The sequence below is a fragment of the Neopelma chrysocephalum genome, unplaced genomic scaffold (assembly GCF_003984885.1).
Source record: "Neopelma chrysocephalum unplaced genomic scaffold, ASM398488v2 Primary Assembly neopelma1_59, whole genome shotgun sequence".
Lineage (NCBI taxonomy): Eukaryota > Metazoa > Chordata > Aves > Passeriformes > Pipridae > Neopelma > Neopelma chrysocephalum.
The window spans coordinates 30,236,784-30,251,975 of NW_020897714.1; the positions used below are offsets into that span (position 1 = coordinate 30,236,784).

Sequence of the window (15,192 nt, forward strand, 5' to 3'; positions counted from 1 at the left end):
GACAAACGAGCAACTCTCATTTACTCATTGTGTAGGAACACGACAGGTTCAAATGGTAGGTTTTGGAAAAAGAACCATCGTGACTAAAAGAATGGGAGCTTCCGTCTTCCGCTTTTCCCTTAGCAGAGACCATATTTGCTATGGATAATTCTTGTAGTAAAATGAAGAGAGAGATGTTTGGTTTTTTTGGATCTACCAGGCTAAGGAACCCTACTCCAGCTGTCCCCAGAATGGTGAGGACCATTTCACCCTATATCCTCCACTGATTTTAAAGGGACCTGGGGCACAGAGGTTTAAAGTCAGAGAGGAAATTTTCATAATCTGAAAAGGAACACAGTGTCAAGCTCCAACTATCTTGAAGAGGCTTGTGCACAGAAAATCTGCACTTGGAAAATTCAGCTTGAAATCTAAAGACATCCAGGCTAGGTCCATCAGATGTTCAGATACCAGAACTATCATTTGCTTTAGAAAATGTACTCAAGGACTCTTACATGGGTTTCAGACTGAGCACTAGAACATTCCAGTCCAAGCAAATGGGATTCAGGTATGCTGACTGAAGTACAGAATGGGAACCTCTCTTACAAAATACCTGTGTTTCCTTGGGATTTCTATGTGCACCCAAAATTGTTGTTCTGGGAAGGGAAAAAGGTACAGATTCAGGCCCAGGTTAATTCTCAGACTAACACTAGGTAAACTTGTGTCACTGAGTAAACTACAAAAGAAAAGGAATTGAGTAAGCAGAATAACCAGAAATATCAGATGAGGGCAACGGATGCAAATCTCAACATGACAATAGACTACACAGACAAGGTAAAGAGGAAGAGGAAATTACTTTGATTGTTTGAACATGCTGAGTTTGAGAGCGGGGAAAAGAGAAGAAAAAGAAGCCCCACAAATACTATTTTCATTTCTTAAAATGGAGATATTTATTTGTTAAGGTAATTAAATCCAAATAATAAATAACATAATAGTTATCTTTGAAAAGTTCCATCAAAATTAAATGAAACAATGAGCCTGTCCCTTCTGATCATGCTCATTAAGACTCTGCAGCTATGAAAAAAGGCATGGGTTACTATAAAATCGTTATTTGTTTCCATCCACTTGCACAAACATTATAAATAAGACTTTCCTTATAAAAATCACATGATATGATTGTGGCATATTTTGTAAAATGTGACTAGAAAAAGACGAGATAATGTTAATAAATAATACATTCAATAACAAAGCAATTTTTGCTATTGAGAGACATCTAGACATTTTGGGGTACAGTCACCATGAAACCACCTGAAAAGGAGACATTCTTCAAAGGAGCACTACACACTACTTGAAAATGAACAAATTCTACTGACATAAGAGAAAATACATTATTGCAGGGCAAAGAAAGATGAACCCTTAGACCTTGTAACAGTGTTAGCCAACAGCAAACATTTGCTACATTGGAGAGTGAATTAGATCGAAGCCCTAATCACAAGACTCTGAACAACAACACACTTTGTGATGTTTTACACACTCCACACAAGTACCTTTGCCCCTGAGCGTGCCAAAATAATGATGATTCAAGATGTTCACCCAAGTGCTCGTGTCATTTTGACACAACATCCAGCCTGTAAAGCTTACACACATCATAAATGGTACAATAAATATTACATGCCAGTCACTGGAGGTAAGACAAATCCATGGAATCACGCAACCTCAGAGGCATAATGATTTTCTTATCTACTTCAAAATCACCTCAAGACATCGAACTACCACATGACCATCACATTTTTCAATAAACTGGGCAAGAGAAGAAGGAGCACAAATGAAAGTACTAGAATTCACCAGCTAACACTGACATCCCACATCACATTGCTCCTTTGGAAATACTGTGTGAGAGAGCAAAAATGGCAATTATGCCCAGTTCCTAAAGATACAGGAGACATCTTGCACCTGTCCTACTTGGGCTTTGTATATCAGCATTACTGTAAACCACAGACTGATCCCAAGTCAGCTTGTTTTATCCAAACACTGAGCTCCTTCCAAACATAGGTTTATGGTTTGGTATCACCATTGATTCTTGAGCACTGCACCAGGAGGAAGGCTTGTCCCCTCTCATAGCCAGCTTGGAGACAGGGTCAGCTACAAAGCAGGAGGCCTGAGATGTACAGATGGCATGACAGGGAAGGTGAGAGCAGGGACCTTGCAACTACAGGTAGAGGCAAGCAGAAGCTTTAAAGCAATGCTTCCTGGGCTGCTTGCCTTCAAATCACCTACTTTGTTCCCAAAGCAAAACACCAGGGAGTTGGGATAATCCCAGAGATGAACCAGCTGTGGGTTCCCTGGTCACCTACGGCTGGGCAGATATTCTGGATGCCTGCAGCTCCAACAATGAATGCTGGTCCCTCCTGAAATCACTGACCTCTCATAAATACCTCAATGAGGTACAAGTAAAATTACTAATTTCGAAAAATCTTTGCCTGGTCCATTTCTGTTCCACTCAAGCACAAAACTTCCTCAAGTTGAGACTGTGCCTGCAAGAAGTGGAAGGGAGCTCATGGCGTTTTAGTTTGCACTTCAGCTTCCAGCCATAAGCAAGCAGCAAACTGTACCAAAGCACAGTCACCTATCTCCTGGCACAGGAACAGACCATTGGATTCTGTGGGCAGCAAACATATGGCATGGCATCATCAGTGAGCCTGACTGATCTCCCAGCCAGTGCTGCCCAGTGAGCCCATGCCTGGGAAGAAGTCTGATCTGCTGGAAATGCAAATAGATTTTCTCTTACAGTGCTGGAAAGAAGTATATTTAACTTTAGGAAGAGAGCAGTTTGTGTGTTACCATCCTTATGGTAAAGCTCATGTTACCAAAATCTGAGTCTGGTTTTGAAAAGGGAAATAGTTGAAAGAGGATGTGGTTCACTGCAAAACCTGCTAGAAATATCTTCTTTCCATTTCTTTTCTCTTTTCAGTATTTTTACACTACAGAGCTCATACTAATAATCCATGTCATGGATACAACATTCAAATAAAAACACATGCAGGCTTTTACATTCATCATCATCCACATGCTACACTTCACAGTTCATTATCAGAGCAATGTACCACTCTATAAAAACATCACATCGAAGCACCATAAATCTCCTTCATGTCTTTGTTTGTTTTCTTTTCTCTTGAACTTTCAGAAATAGCCAGATGGAACCAGCACTAACACAGGCTAAAGCCAGGTGTCCAGTATGAGTAAGAAACAGAAAGGCAGAATTGCCGCGTCACCTTGAACTTGCCAAAATTGGAGAAGATGAAAATGACTCTACAATATTTCAGTTGGTAACTTAGATACATAATTGTCCTTCAACACACCATATAAAAACAATAATCTAGGTCTCTAAGTAAAAATAGAAGACATTTCTATCCTATGCTCAGGGTGAAATATCAGAATTTACAGCAAACTGCACATTCAAACTTCTAGCTCTTGACCTGGAAGTGGCTAAAGCGTGGCACAAAAATGCTTTGCACTGTGTTCCCTTCCACAACAAAGGAAAAAGAGCCTTGTTGCTATTTGATTGCTATAGCTGTTGCACTTGGAAGTTTCTTCTCCTTTCAAGAGCGCCCAGACACTTGCTGGCTTATCCCTCAGCTGATGTCTTGGCTTTGCTGTGGTACCAGGAGGCTGCAACATGGAGCTCCCAGCACACAGCTCTGGTGCTGAGCTGCTCTGGACCAAGAAAGGCAGGGCAGGGGATGACATACCCATGCTTGATGCATTTCCAGCTAGGAGACTACTTCTCAGATTGAAAACTCCTTCCCAGTAGGGTCAGCAAGGCTGGCTGTGTCTGAGCACCAGGCACCCCTTGCCACATCCCGGGGAGGGAGCAGGCAGCAGGAAGCAGAGGGCAGTGGCTGCTGCTCAGCCCCCACCAAGCGAGGGTCGGGGCTCGTATCCCCTTCTGCTGCCCCGCTGGATCTCCTCTTGTCTGGACTGTGAATAAGCCCAAGGACTACCCCAAACCCCCGTGCCAGCCTGGCCCCACAGCTCAGCATGAGATACAGCCCCAGAGCAGCTCCCAAAGCCCCAAGAGGTTCAGGAGCCAGAGGCTGCCCTCTGCCCCCAGCACAGGTACTCAGCACAAGCAAGATGAGATCCAGGCAGTGGTTTTTCATGCCTTGCTTTCTCATCCAAACAGTTCTCCCTCAAGAAGAGTATAAACCCTACTTCATTTAAAATGCAACTATTAGTAAACTCTCCAGTGGAACAGAACCTTTAATTAAAATCCAATTCCTGTACATGACACATAGTAATAATTTAGGTATTGGATGAGAACTTGAGAGGTATTCACTGAGATGCAAATAAAAGAAAAAATAAAAAACTGTAAGGTCAAAACTTACATGTACCAAAACCAACAGGACAACTGGACTGATACTGATTCGATTTGTTCATGTCCTTGTAACTTCCATTACACATAAAATGAAAATGAAAAACATTTTTATCACTATGGTAGTTACAGGCCATTACTAAAAGGTTTTATTAAAGACCTCTTGTTTTTCACTGGGTTTGAAAGCAATTTTGAAAATTAATTTCTATTTTATTGATGCCTCATTGATTATGAGTGCACTAAGACATTCCAAAGACTCAAGACTTGACTGTAAGCAATTTAGGCTGAAACCCAAAGACACTTACAGCCAGACTGGGTTTTAAGAAAGCCAGAAAATTTTTCAGTTCTGGAAGACTTTTAAGGGTTAAAAAGAAGATAATTTGTTGAGATATCATTGAAAAGAAGATACTATGCATAACACAGGAAAAAAGCATAAGACCAACGTTTTTAAGAAAACCAACATCTGATAGATATAAATTGTCATTAAAAAAAAAAAGAGAATAAAGAAAGATTTCTTCCCTGCAAACACTATCAGAAAAGAAGAATTGCAGTCGAAAAGCAGAGGGAAAAGATCATACCATTCCATCAATAAAGTCTAACAAAATTATTTGACAATGAGTGGAAACACTGGCAGGTATCAGATCCATCAAGGATGATAAATTGAGGATATCTAATTCCCAGATACAGCCAGTCAACGGTGAGGCTCCACACTGTAGAAAAATCCTTTTTTCATTTTCTCTTGGCTCATATAATACACTTGACAGATGGAGCAGCACATGGATCTCTTCTATGCAACTTGCTGAAACAAGGACATGACACAGATCATGATTTGATTTCAGACTGTGACACCTTAGCACAGCATAAGTTTGAAATGCAGTAAGATATCCGCCTTACAAAACCAACCAACACATAGCATAAACTGCTCATGATCTACACTTGTGGGGAAAAAAAAATCAATAGTTTACAGAATAGCTCTGACTAAATCCCATAATCTGGCATTGCCTTAAAATTAGCTTAATTTAAATTTTTCACAGGATGAATTCCCTCAGGTTTGAGAACAGACAACTGGTTAAACACTAAGCAATTCTATTGATTTGAGAGTGAGAATAGAGAATAGTAAAAGAGAGTAGAGAATTTGGCTCAGAAATTGAAGGGCAGGGCAGAGAGGAGAAAACCTTCTTTTCCAATTAAAAATGCATAGCTTTCACTTTCCTACACTCCAGGTGTTCCCTGAAGGTAATGGGTTTTTTTACTTATTAACAATGTGGGTGGATTTTAACACAAAAGCATAAATTCAGTCAGATAGAAAGGGTGGTTCATTTGCTTGTTTTCACTGTCCAAAACAGATAAACTTTTATATTTTATAAAATGTCTGGGGCTTTTTTTTCCACTCAACTTCCCAAGCATGAGTTAACTAACTCTTACAACATCTAAGCTAAATACAATCTCCATTCACCTGACAGAGAAATCACCACAGGAAGGAGGACTGGAAATACACTGGACCAAGTGGTATTGGAAATAAGAAAGCCTTCCTTTTAATTCTGAGTTAATACAGTAATTAGTACTAGGAGGATGTGAAATGCTGCATAGAAACTTGCTTGCACTCGGTATTGGTAAACCTGAAACAGCTTATGTCTGTCAATTTTTTAGGCTTATAGCCCAGAGGAAAGTTCACTTTAGTGCAGAAAAGATTTTAAACTACTTGGGAACACAGGTTTCACCCCAGTACAACAAGAACTGAGGGAAAGAGAAGTAAAAGAGTATAGACCTAACATCTGTTAATAACTGTAGGTCCCAATTATGAGAAAGACTGAGTCATCTCGTGTATTTACCTCCTTTCTGATCTTTGTCTGGTTCTTTGGACACCACGACTAAATGGTAGCGCATAAACAGTAACAGACTTCAGAAGATCTGAACCTCTGTTGTGAATTTGTTTTTCCTTTTTCTTTTGACTAAATTTAGAGTATAACATTTACTTTTTTATCTAAGAACACCACACAGAGTAGTCTAAATTTCCAGATTTGGACCTTTTATTTAGACAGCTTTGCAGAAGTGTGGACTTGAATACAAAGCTAGAGGTGCAGAATAACTTGAAACCCAGGGAAAACTCTTGCATAACTCTAACATAGTTTGTTCAGTTATTTTAGGAGAAAATAATGTTCATCATTTTAGGAGAACAAAAGAAAAAAAAAGGATCTTTTTCACATGTAAAATTTGTGCAATTATTTTCGCACTCAATGATTTGAAAGTAATTCTTCAAGATACCTACCAGCGTTAGAGCTATAAACGTCAGGCTATCAGCTGTTTTGTTTATGTAACTGTGTGCCTGTAAATTATTTAGGTAGCCTACAGAGGCATCTGAAAAGGGTAAGATCTCTGATTGACACTTCCTTCTGTTTTCAATGCAAGGTGACGTGCACGAACAACAAAAAAAAAATCTACTGTTTCTGTCTGTGCATGAACAATTCTTGGAAATGCTTATGGAGTGGGATTTTCAAGAGCACTTGAAAGCTGACCTGATCCAATATTGGCTCAATGGGGATTTCATTATTGATATAAATAAAACCACAGCGTTTTTTGGAAGTCCTTGCTCTATGCAGCATCAGGCATTCACCTTCCAGTGACCTCCTCATATATACAAGTCACATACTCAGATAAAATGGCTTTTGGATACGGAGAGGTCTGTTTTGTAAAAGGCCAAACCATGCAGCGTGACCAAATGACACACTAAAGGACATCATTTCCAGGCATTTCCATGCTCATTGCAATTTTCAGTACAAAGTCCAGGCCTTTAAAGCTAGTCAGCCCATGATCTGCAGGATCAAAATCCACACTTGAAGAGCCCTCACAGAACAAAGAAATACCCCTCTGCATAAGGGAAACATCAAGCAGTCAGAGCTGCAGCTACAATACCTTTTTTCACTGTCAGTGCAGCACACTGTTATCAGCTGCTCGACCTCTACAGCTCAAGAGGCAACAATCAACTCATGAGTCCGCAGGAGTCCTGCCAGACTACTCCAAAACAGCGTCTTCCTGAAAACTGGACATCTTCTGTAGGTTTTGCTCTGCATACTAAATGCTCTGGGTACCCAAAAGGAAACCTTGCGCTCCTGAAGAAGGGCTGTTTACTTTCAGCGCATGTAGGGATCATAAAAAAAAGTGTTTAAGCATTTTCTACAAAAATACAAGCACAGAAGAAAAAGAAATTGTGATTATGGCACTTCTGTAGGACAGCAAGATCCTGGTTGGAGACATCTGAGTAGAGACTCAAATCTGGGTCTCAGTACTCCAGATTATGCTGTTCTAATCAAAAGTGCTTTTCCTCTGCTCATTTATTTTCAGTGAATTTTCTTCCTTTCCTATCAAGATAATCACATAATAACAAAGCTTTCTGCAGAATATGTAAATGCCTTACCTTGTTCGTAAGAATTTAGTTTAAAATATATTATGCATCTGTAATTGTTCCCTTCCAATAAACAGAAAATGATGCAACTCATCTTTGCTATGGGCCCCATCTGAGCAAAACAATTCATTGAATATACAATTAGAAATCAGCAGGAACCATCCAAAAGGTACTTTAGTGTTTTATTGAACACCAGCTTATTCATAAACCCAGAGATCAATTACTGCTGGTGCTGCTTTCATAAACTCATTCTGGATTTACTCACAGTAGTTAAATCCAGTCTAAAAGAAAAAAAGAGGGGGGTTAAACTGGAAGGTGAAGACATCAAATAACACAATATATTCCAGGTGGTCTGAGTGCTAAAGGTTCACTTGCCTTGGAGGGTCCCAAATAGGATAAACATTCAGCTCAGTAGAAAGCTGATCCACTCCACAGCAGCAGGGAGCACACATACATTAATTTAAGATGCAGTTTTAATAGGCTCTTCTGAGACTTGCCAGGGATTTAAAGTGTTTCAGTGCAAGAAGCAGGCTGGTCTCCAACGGGATGAGCTGCCATCATTTCCACTAAGGCCAGTACTTCCAACTGTGGAGCAGGAGAGGGCTAAACACGCCATGGGTAATTATCTGGGATCTGGTCTGCAATCCAGGAGCTGGTCACTGGACTGCATCCCCTGGTCCTGAGCCCCGGTCAGGGCAGCACCGGTGGGTCCTGGGCAAAGCCACAGCAGAGTGGTCACAGCCAAACAAATCACCACCAGGGTAAAGGCTTGAACTTCTGCTCTGCCCTGCACAGCTTAACCCACACAGACACAGCTGGAGTATTTTCACAGTCCTGCAGAGACCTCAAAATGGTGAGAAAAATCCTGAATCTGGTGGTGCCTCTCTCTCCTGATTGTTGAGAACCTACCCAACCATTTTCAATTAGCAACACTTTTTTCTTTTCTTTTTTTCCTTTTAGTAACAGCTGAAAAGACAGAGTGTGATTCATTTTAAAGTATATGCATTAAGCTGAAGAGGCTGAATACACTAGGGCTCAACCTGCTGTAATAAAAACTGATGAAAATGAATAACCAGGGAGGAATGAGTAGCTGTTTAAGTTCTCATTGCTGCCAAAGAAATATCAGCTAGGGAGGACAGGTTAAGCCTCCTGTCAGGCATTTGCATTACACTTAGGAAAACGAGTTTGCTAATATTTAACAAAGAGATCACTAAGTCTTTTACTAATTGTTCTGTTAAAAAACTACAGAAAGTCAAATATATGATAGATTCCAAGAGACAAAATATGGGAATTCAGGGAAACAGATGTTATTTTACAACAACCACTTTGAAAAATGCATCCTTTGTCCATCCTCCTTCTCTTCTCCAGTGATGGAATTACCAACACCTAAATGAAGTATTATTCCATTTGGAGCTAAGTGTTGTTGGATTTACCAACACCTTAGAAGAAAAAGTGGTTCAAATGACAAAGTGTATTAGCTACCTTATGGTTGATTTTTTAAAATCCCAGTTCTATCCCCAAGGTGAATGGTCATCAGGAAGAATAGAGCAGAGATCCTTTAGGAAAATGTCTTGGGGCAAAATACAAGTCCAGATGATTTCAGAAGGAAATCTGATGGAACCACATGACAATAGGAGAAAGTCCCATTAGGGAGGTCACAGCACACCAGGACAGTCACAGCCCTAAGAACATCTCTCAAACAGCCATGGAGATGGGGAATAGGCATTTCTGGACAATGATTTTTGCTTTCTTGGAAGTATCAGCAAATGGAAACTCCACCATACCATTTCATTAAAAACACAGCGACTAAAGCTAATAGCTGGTTAGTCCATTTGATGTATGTGTTTAGGTAGAGTGGCAGGAGAGAAGGGAAAGACAGATTCTTCATCATCATTCTTTGTTCCACTGTATTTACTCTTCTGTTTAATCAGTTTCACCTCCTCATTGCATTTTGCTTTGCTGCCATCCTGCAGAAAAGCATCAATAAGTCCCAGGGAGTCCCTTTTTCACAGACACTGCCAGAAGAAAATGTCCTACAGTTGCTAAGCACTGAGGATCTTCATAAAGAACTGATACACTCCAATTTCTTACACCACTAATTTAATCCTCCTTTTTTTTCTGTCAGCATCCAACTCTTCAAGAACTGCCTGTCCTTCATATAACCTGGATTTCTTCCAATACTTACTAAACCATCAAGCTGAAGAAGTCAGAGCAGGTAGCAAATGGTGAGACAGTATTCACCTCCTCCAATATCCTAACTTCTAGATCAAAAGTTTCCTCACTCTTTATTAATTACAGGCAAGGGTGAGCCAGATCTTAAGCTAGTTTTCTTGAAGATATATAAAGGAAGGGTTTTACGTAACTACCACAGTCCAGGACATGGAGTTTAAAAAAGCAGATGCTTTACTTAGTTTCAGCTCTCACAGAGGTGCTAACTTAGCAGTGTATCTCACAACATCACTTTGAGGAAACTAACAAAACTACAAAGGTAGTCAAGTCAAAAAAACAGCTAATATTTCTATATTCTATAAAACTTAAGCTGTAACAAAGGCTTAGTCCTATGTCTTTAGTAGCTGGTTCACCCCAAACTTGGTCCCTTCAGCAAAAATACAATGTTCATGAATAGGAATCCTTAGCACTGTAGCAAGGTTTGTGCCAAAATCATAGATTTTTTATTCTCATGAACACATGCACATTTTCTCTATGATTTTAGTTTGCTGGTTTCTGTTTGCTTGTCTGTTTCAGAAGGAGCTCCAAAGGCTTCATAATCAACAAGAAGGAAAAGTTTTACATAGTTTTGTTGCAAGTTCAAAAACTGATCTTGATTTACTCAAAAACATACACAGCCCCAAAAAGATTGTATCTAGAGAGATTTCAGTACCAATTATCTTCGATGTACAGCTCTTATAAAGGTACTTAATTTATTCTACTCATAAATGTGAGGCAATGCTTCCTATGCAGGTGGAGCAAAGATTCTAGCACTTCTGTCTCTTGTCAGCTCTATGATAAAATCAATATGTAGGAACATTAGCAAATCACTTGGCCGGTCTGAACTAGTTTTTATTGAAGATGAATCGTAGTAGCTTTCAACCTGGCAAAGATTTGTGCAGCTTTAGCTATATTATCAGAGAAATTCGGGGACTGACAGTGGAAACAGAGACACTAGAGTAAGGAATTTCACTAACAAAGTAAACATTAAGATTCCAATTTACTTCAAAGAAATAAGCAATAAGATTTGATTAAGGACACTGCCATCAATGGACTGGAATCAATTGATAGGTAAATACTGGATGGATACAATCACTCGCACCAAAGTTTGCCATGACTGTGAGGTGTTGATTCCTCATGGTTCACACTTAACAGTTATCCTCCTGTATTTGCTTGTGCCCGTCCTTAAGCAGAAGCATGGTCCTATTTCATGGCGTGACCTCCCTCTTGAAGGTGGCCACATCTTTATGCTCCTGCATGCAATGCCATATTTCACATCTATGATCCCACACATGGACTGCCCCTAGATTTAGGCAAGACAAGCCTCACACTGGGCATGGATGGAGCATATTTACTTCAGCATTTCTGTCAGGTAGTAGCCACTCACGTTCACAGCTGCTTGGTTTTGTCTTTTTGGCTGCTCTTGCCACAAAAAGACTTGCAGTGCTCTCCTGCATCCCTTTTTACTTGCTGGGCAAAAGACTGATTGCTGGCCAGTGTTTCCATGGACCAACAAGTCAGCCAGCTAAAACAGATTTTGCTCTCTCAATAGGGGCATTTATTTATCTTATTTCCTCAACTTCCAGTTTCCTGGAAGTTATAGAAAAATATATACCCCTGAATGCTTTACTTCCTCATCAAAGGTGGTTGCCTTTGTAAGATGCAGTTATATTCACTATACATACATGTGAATAGAGCCAGAATTATCAATTTCTCCAACAGCAGTCACACATCACACACAGCCTGGGTCTCTCCTGTTCCCATAATTTCTAGGAAGCTATCTCCTTGCAAACATCAGGACTGCAGACAGGGAATCACAAAGACCACAGGCTACAGATTCAGTCTTACAGAATTGGGGAATACATCATCTTCAGATATCCAGGACACTGGTTCATCATGAACAAGCCAGATATTATGAAACACTGGACAGAATTTTTCTACAAAAATGCATGTTTTTCCCTTGTTCTTCTAATCCAATTATTTTCTCAAGACATGGAAAAAAGGATTATCAAAGGGCTGGAGAATTGGCAGAGAGTTTCAGAACTGAATTCCTAAGTATTGATAAAAATACCAAAAAATGACCAGCAAAGAGGCAGTTCCCCCCTACTCTACTCCTTTCCTGTCACCTCTGAGGAATGTTGGCATCCTGTTGAAGTGCCATTTAAGCACACCATATTTCAACTGTTGTTCTCACAGATAATCTCATCTATAAAGCAATAAAAAGTGCAAAATTTGATGTGTACAATAAAAACCATACAGGCACCTCTTCTTCTCCAAGAAAGGCAGCTCAGTAAAATTCTGCCATAACAAGCAGTAAGGAAAATAATTTACTTTCAAATCCTTCTTCACCAAGTACCCACATCAAAGATAAAATAAACATAATGAAAGGGAATGAATTATCAAGTGATGTTTCATCAGTGCGTTGACTGTACTTTTAACAAAAATATGGACAAAGATAACATGGGCTATAAAGGTACATTCAGATTTTATCAGAACAATATCTAGAACACTATTTAATCCAAATCTCCACGTTACCCTTTAGCATTGCCCTGTAATCCTATGAAACAGCTTTATGCTTGGAATATCCATATTCCAATTTTATTATGGAACATAGCTTTAAAAAGCAAAGCATGATTTTTCCCCCCCAGTCTCCTATATCGATAGTCGAATAATTCATATTTAAAGAAGAGCCATGGATTTTGCCTTTTTTCTTTTTTAATTATTTCTATATAACTTGCAGCTGGTAGTCTACAAGGAGAGACATTATCAACATATGACAGGACATATGCCCCAAAATACTGGCACTTTGGAGCTAAAACAGCACAGTAAGTTGTTGGGGAAACCTGATGAAATTTGTTGTTTCAACACCTTGACTAGATTTTCAGCTACTAACGATGGAGGGATAATAAAGAGAACACTGATCTGGATTTTTTAAGTTAATGGCGAGTTAACACCTTGCAGCTGAAATTGCACCATGGACTGAGCTGGTATTCTCTTCTTGTCCTACAGGGCTAAACAAAAGCAAACAAACAAAAAGATTTCTCATTTACATGGCGATCACAGGACCATCTGCTGCCCAAGTAACAACCCAAAATAAAACAGTCCTTCAGGCGCTGTGCAGGCTGGAGCAGTGTGTGTGCAATGCGCACACTGACATAATTCACCCACTGCGAGGACAGAGGCTGACTTATGTAAGGGCAGGCCATCCTCTTTTTTCCTTTTTTCTTGCTGGCTATGCAGCTTTTCAGTGCTCCCAAAGGCTGTTTTATTTTTCAGACTCTCTTTAACCAGAGACAATCTTGCGCGAAAAGTACAAGTCTTTAAGGCTAACGTAACAATCCGAGCAGAAGAGCGAGTCACACACAGAGAAACGATTTTCAAAGCTTCGACTCATTTTAAATGACACTTACATTCATTTCTGCAATTTTCCTGCTTTAAGCAAATGAAGAACCTCATTCTGCATTCCACTGAACCCCTCAAATCCCCTGTCAATAAACATCTGGGGTGCAAATGAATACAGAATTAATCCCTAAGGCTGGACAGTAAAACAGGTCAGGAACCATCCCTGCTACAAAAGTCAGTGTGGAAATCTTGCAGCAGGTCATCTGAAACCAGGCTGCACTTCACTACTGGTTTTGAAACACGTTTTATTTTCAGACCAATTTGCCTTATCCAGCTCTTGCCCACAGTACAGCATTAGTACAGCTGTAAGTGCAATGAACTAAACTGTCCCGATAAAACCTACAACAGGTAGGTTTGTCCGTGCCCACTAGCAGGGCATTCCTAGGACATTCTTCTCACTAGATTCTTAGCACTTGCACTCTCCCAAGAGTCTTCAGAGGAGCTGGTGGTCCTCAGCTCTTGGGGCTTTTAAGCCTTTCCTTTTCCTTCCATTGGGAAAACAAAAAAAAAGAAAAAAAAAAGAAAAAAAGGACAAAAAAGGGAAAAGAAACAAAGAAAGTAAACAACACACACATTCTCTCCTACACACACACACACACACACACACACACACACACACACACACACAAACAGAGGGGGGAAAAAAGGAAAAAGGTAAGTTAAACAGGGTGCTGATCTGGAATGAAATGGATTTTTGAACAGACAGTCATATTTGGCACTGTCAGCAAAAGCTTGTGAGTGGCGCTGTGTCTCCCCGAGCCTTAATGCCCTTTTCACGTCATTTAAAAACGTCCCCGGAAAGTTCAGCTGTGCTACTTCTGACATTGTTTTCACACTGCTGCTGAATGGACTCGATGGAAAGACACACTTCATCCCATCCCAGTTCCACAAAGCACTAAACATTAAGGATGTATTCCATTTGGCCTTCAAGTAACATTTTTATGGTCCATGCAGATCCACAATTACTTTCCCTTTAAAAACAATCAACATAAACCAGAACTCCCTGTTGGAGAGCATGGAAATTAAAAACTATTGGATCTTCCAAACCGACTTCTACAATCCTCAGGCAGAAGGCTGGATTAAAGGGTCCCCACATGGTTCTAGCTGCATTCTCAGTACACCACTTTTATGAAGAAACCAAAGCTGTAGAAATTCCTCTGGCATGGCGTGGAATCCAGAATCAGGCAAGACATTGTCATAGTAATGATGGCTAATAAACCTCCCGTGCAGGTCCACCGAGAACGGCCAGAAGCCATAAATTGTTACTTCTTCACACAGACCAAGGGCGGCACTGACTAGGAAGAGTCCCGTGGAAAGCCGTTTGCCATGGATACCTTTGCTCTTCCAGAACTTGCCAATGTCACGCAGGAAATTGGGGTTGGCAAAAAGAACCGTCTGCTTGGCACCGAAGTCCGCCAGGGTGTAATAGACACGTAGGGAGGGTCCTGTCCCTGTCTTCATGGAGAAGGCTGGCATGTAGATGTAGCTGTGGTTATACACCTTCACGCTGTCCACAAATGCCTTTCGAGACCACAGCAGATTCTGGAACCTGTAAAACCACAGGGAAAAAGGAGTTGGTCATACATAGGTTTCCCTAATCGTCCCATAACCCACCTAAGAACTGCTCTTCATCTGCATATTTACAATTAACCGCACACTTTTTCCGAGCCCAGAGAAAGTCCAGGCAAGCTTCTGACTGTCTGACACTGCCCTACTTCTGAGAACAGAAACCTGAATAGACAGCTGGAAACTATCTAACTCCTGCTGGTTCCAAAACCTTTCTGATTTCATCTTTTTAAAAAACTTTGAATGAACACTGGAAATATTCTAA

The 15,192-nt window shown here is 40.3% G+C and overlaps 1 protein-coding gene across 1 annotated transcript in view; it reads right to left on the reverse strand.

Moving 5' to 3' along the window:
- Window positions 1–901: 901 nt before the first annotated feature.
- ST8SIA1 (ST8 alpha-N-acetyl-neuraminide alpha-2,8-sialyltransferase 1) overlaps window positions 902–15,192 on the reverse strand; it is a 137,666-nt gene continuing 123,375 nt past the window's right edge. The window contains exon 5 of the mRNA XM_027680778.1: window positions 902–14,910. Within this exon, the coding sequence (XP_027536579.1) occupies window positions 14,424–14,910 (487 nt within the window). The 3' untranslated portion in view covers window positions 902–14,423. The remainder of the gene's footprint in view (window positions 14,911–15,192) is intronic.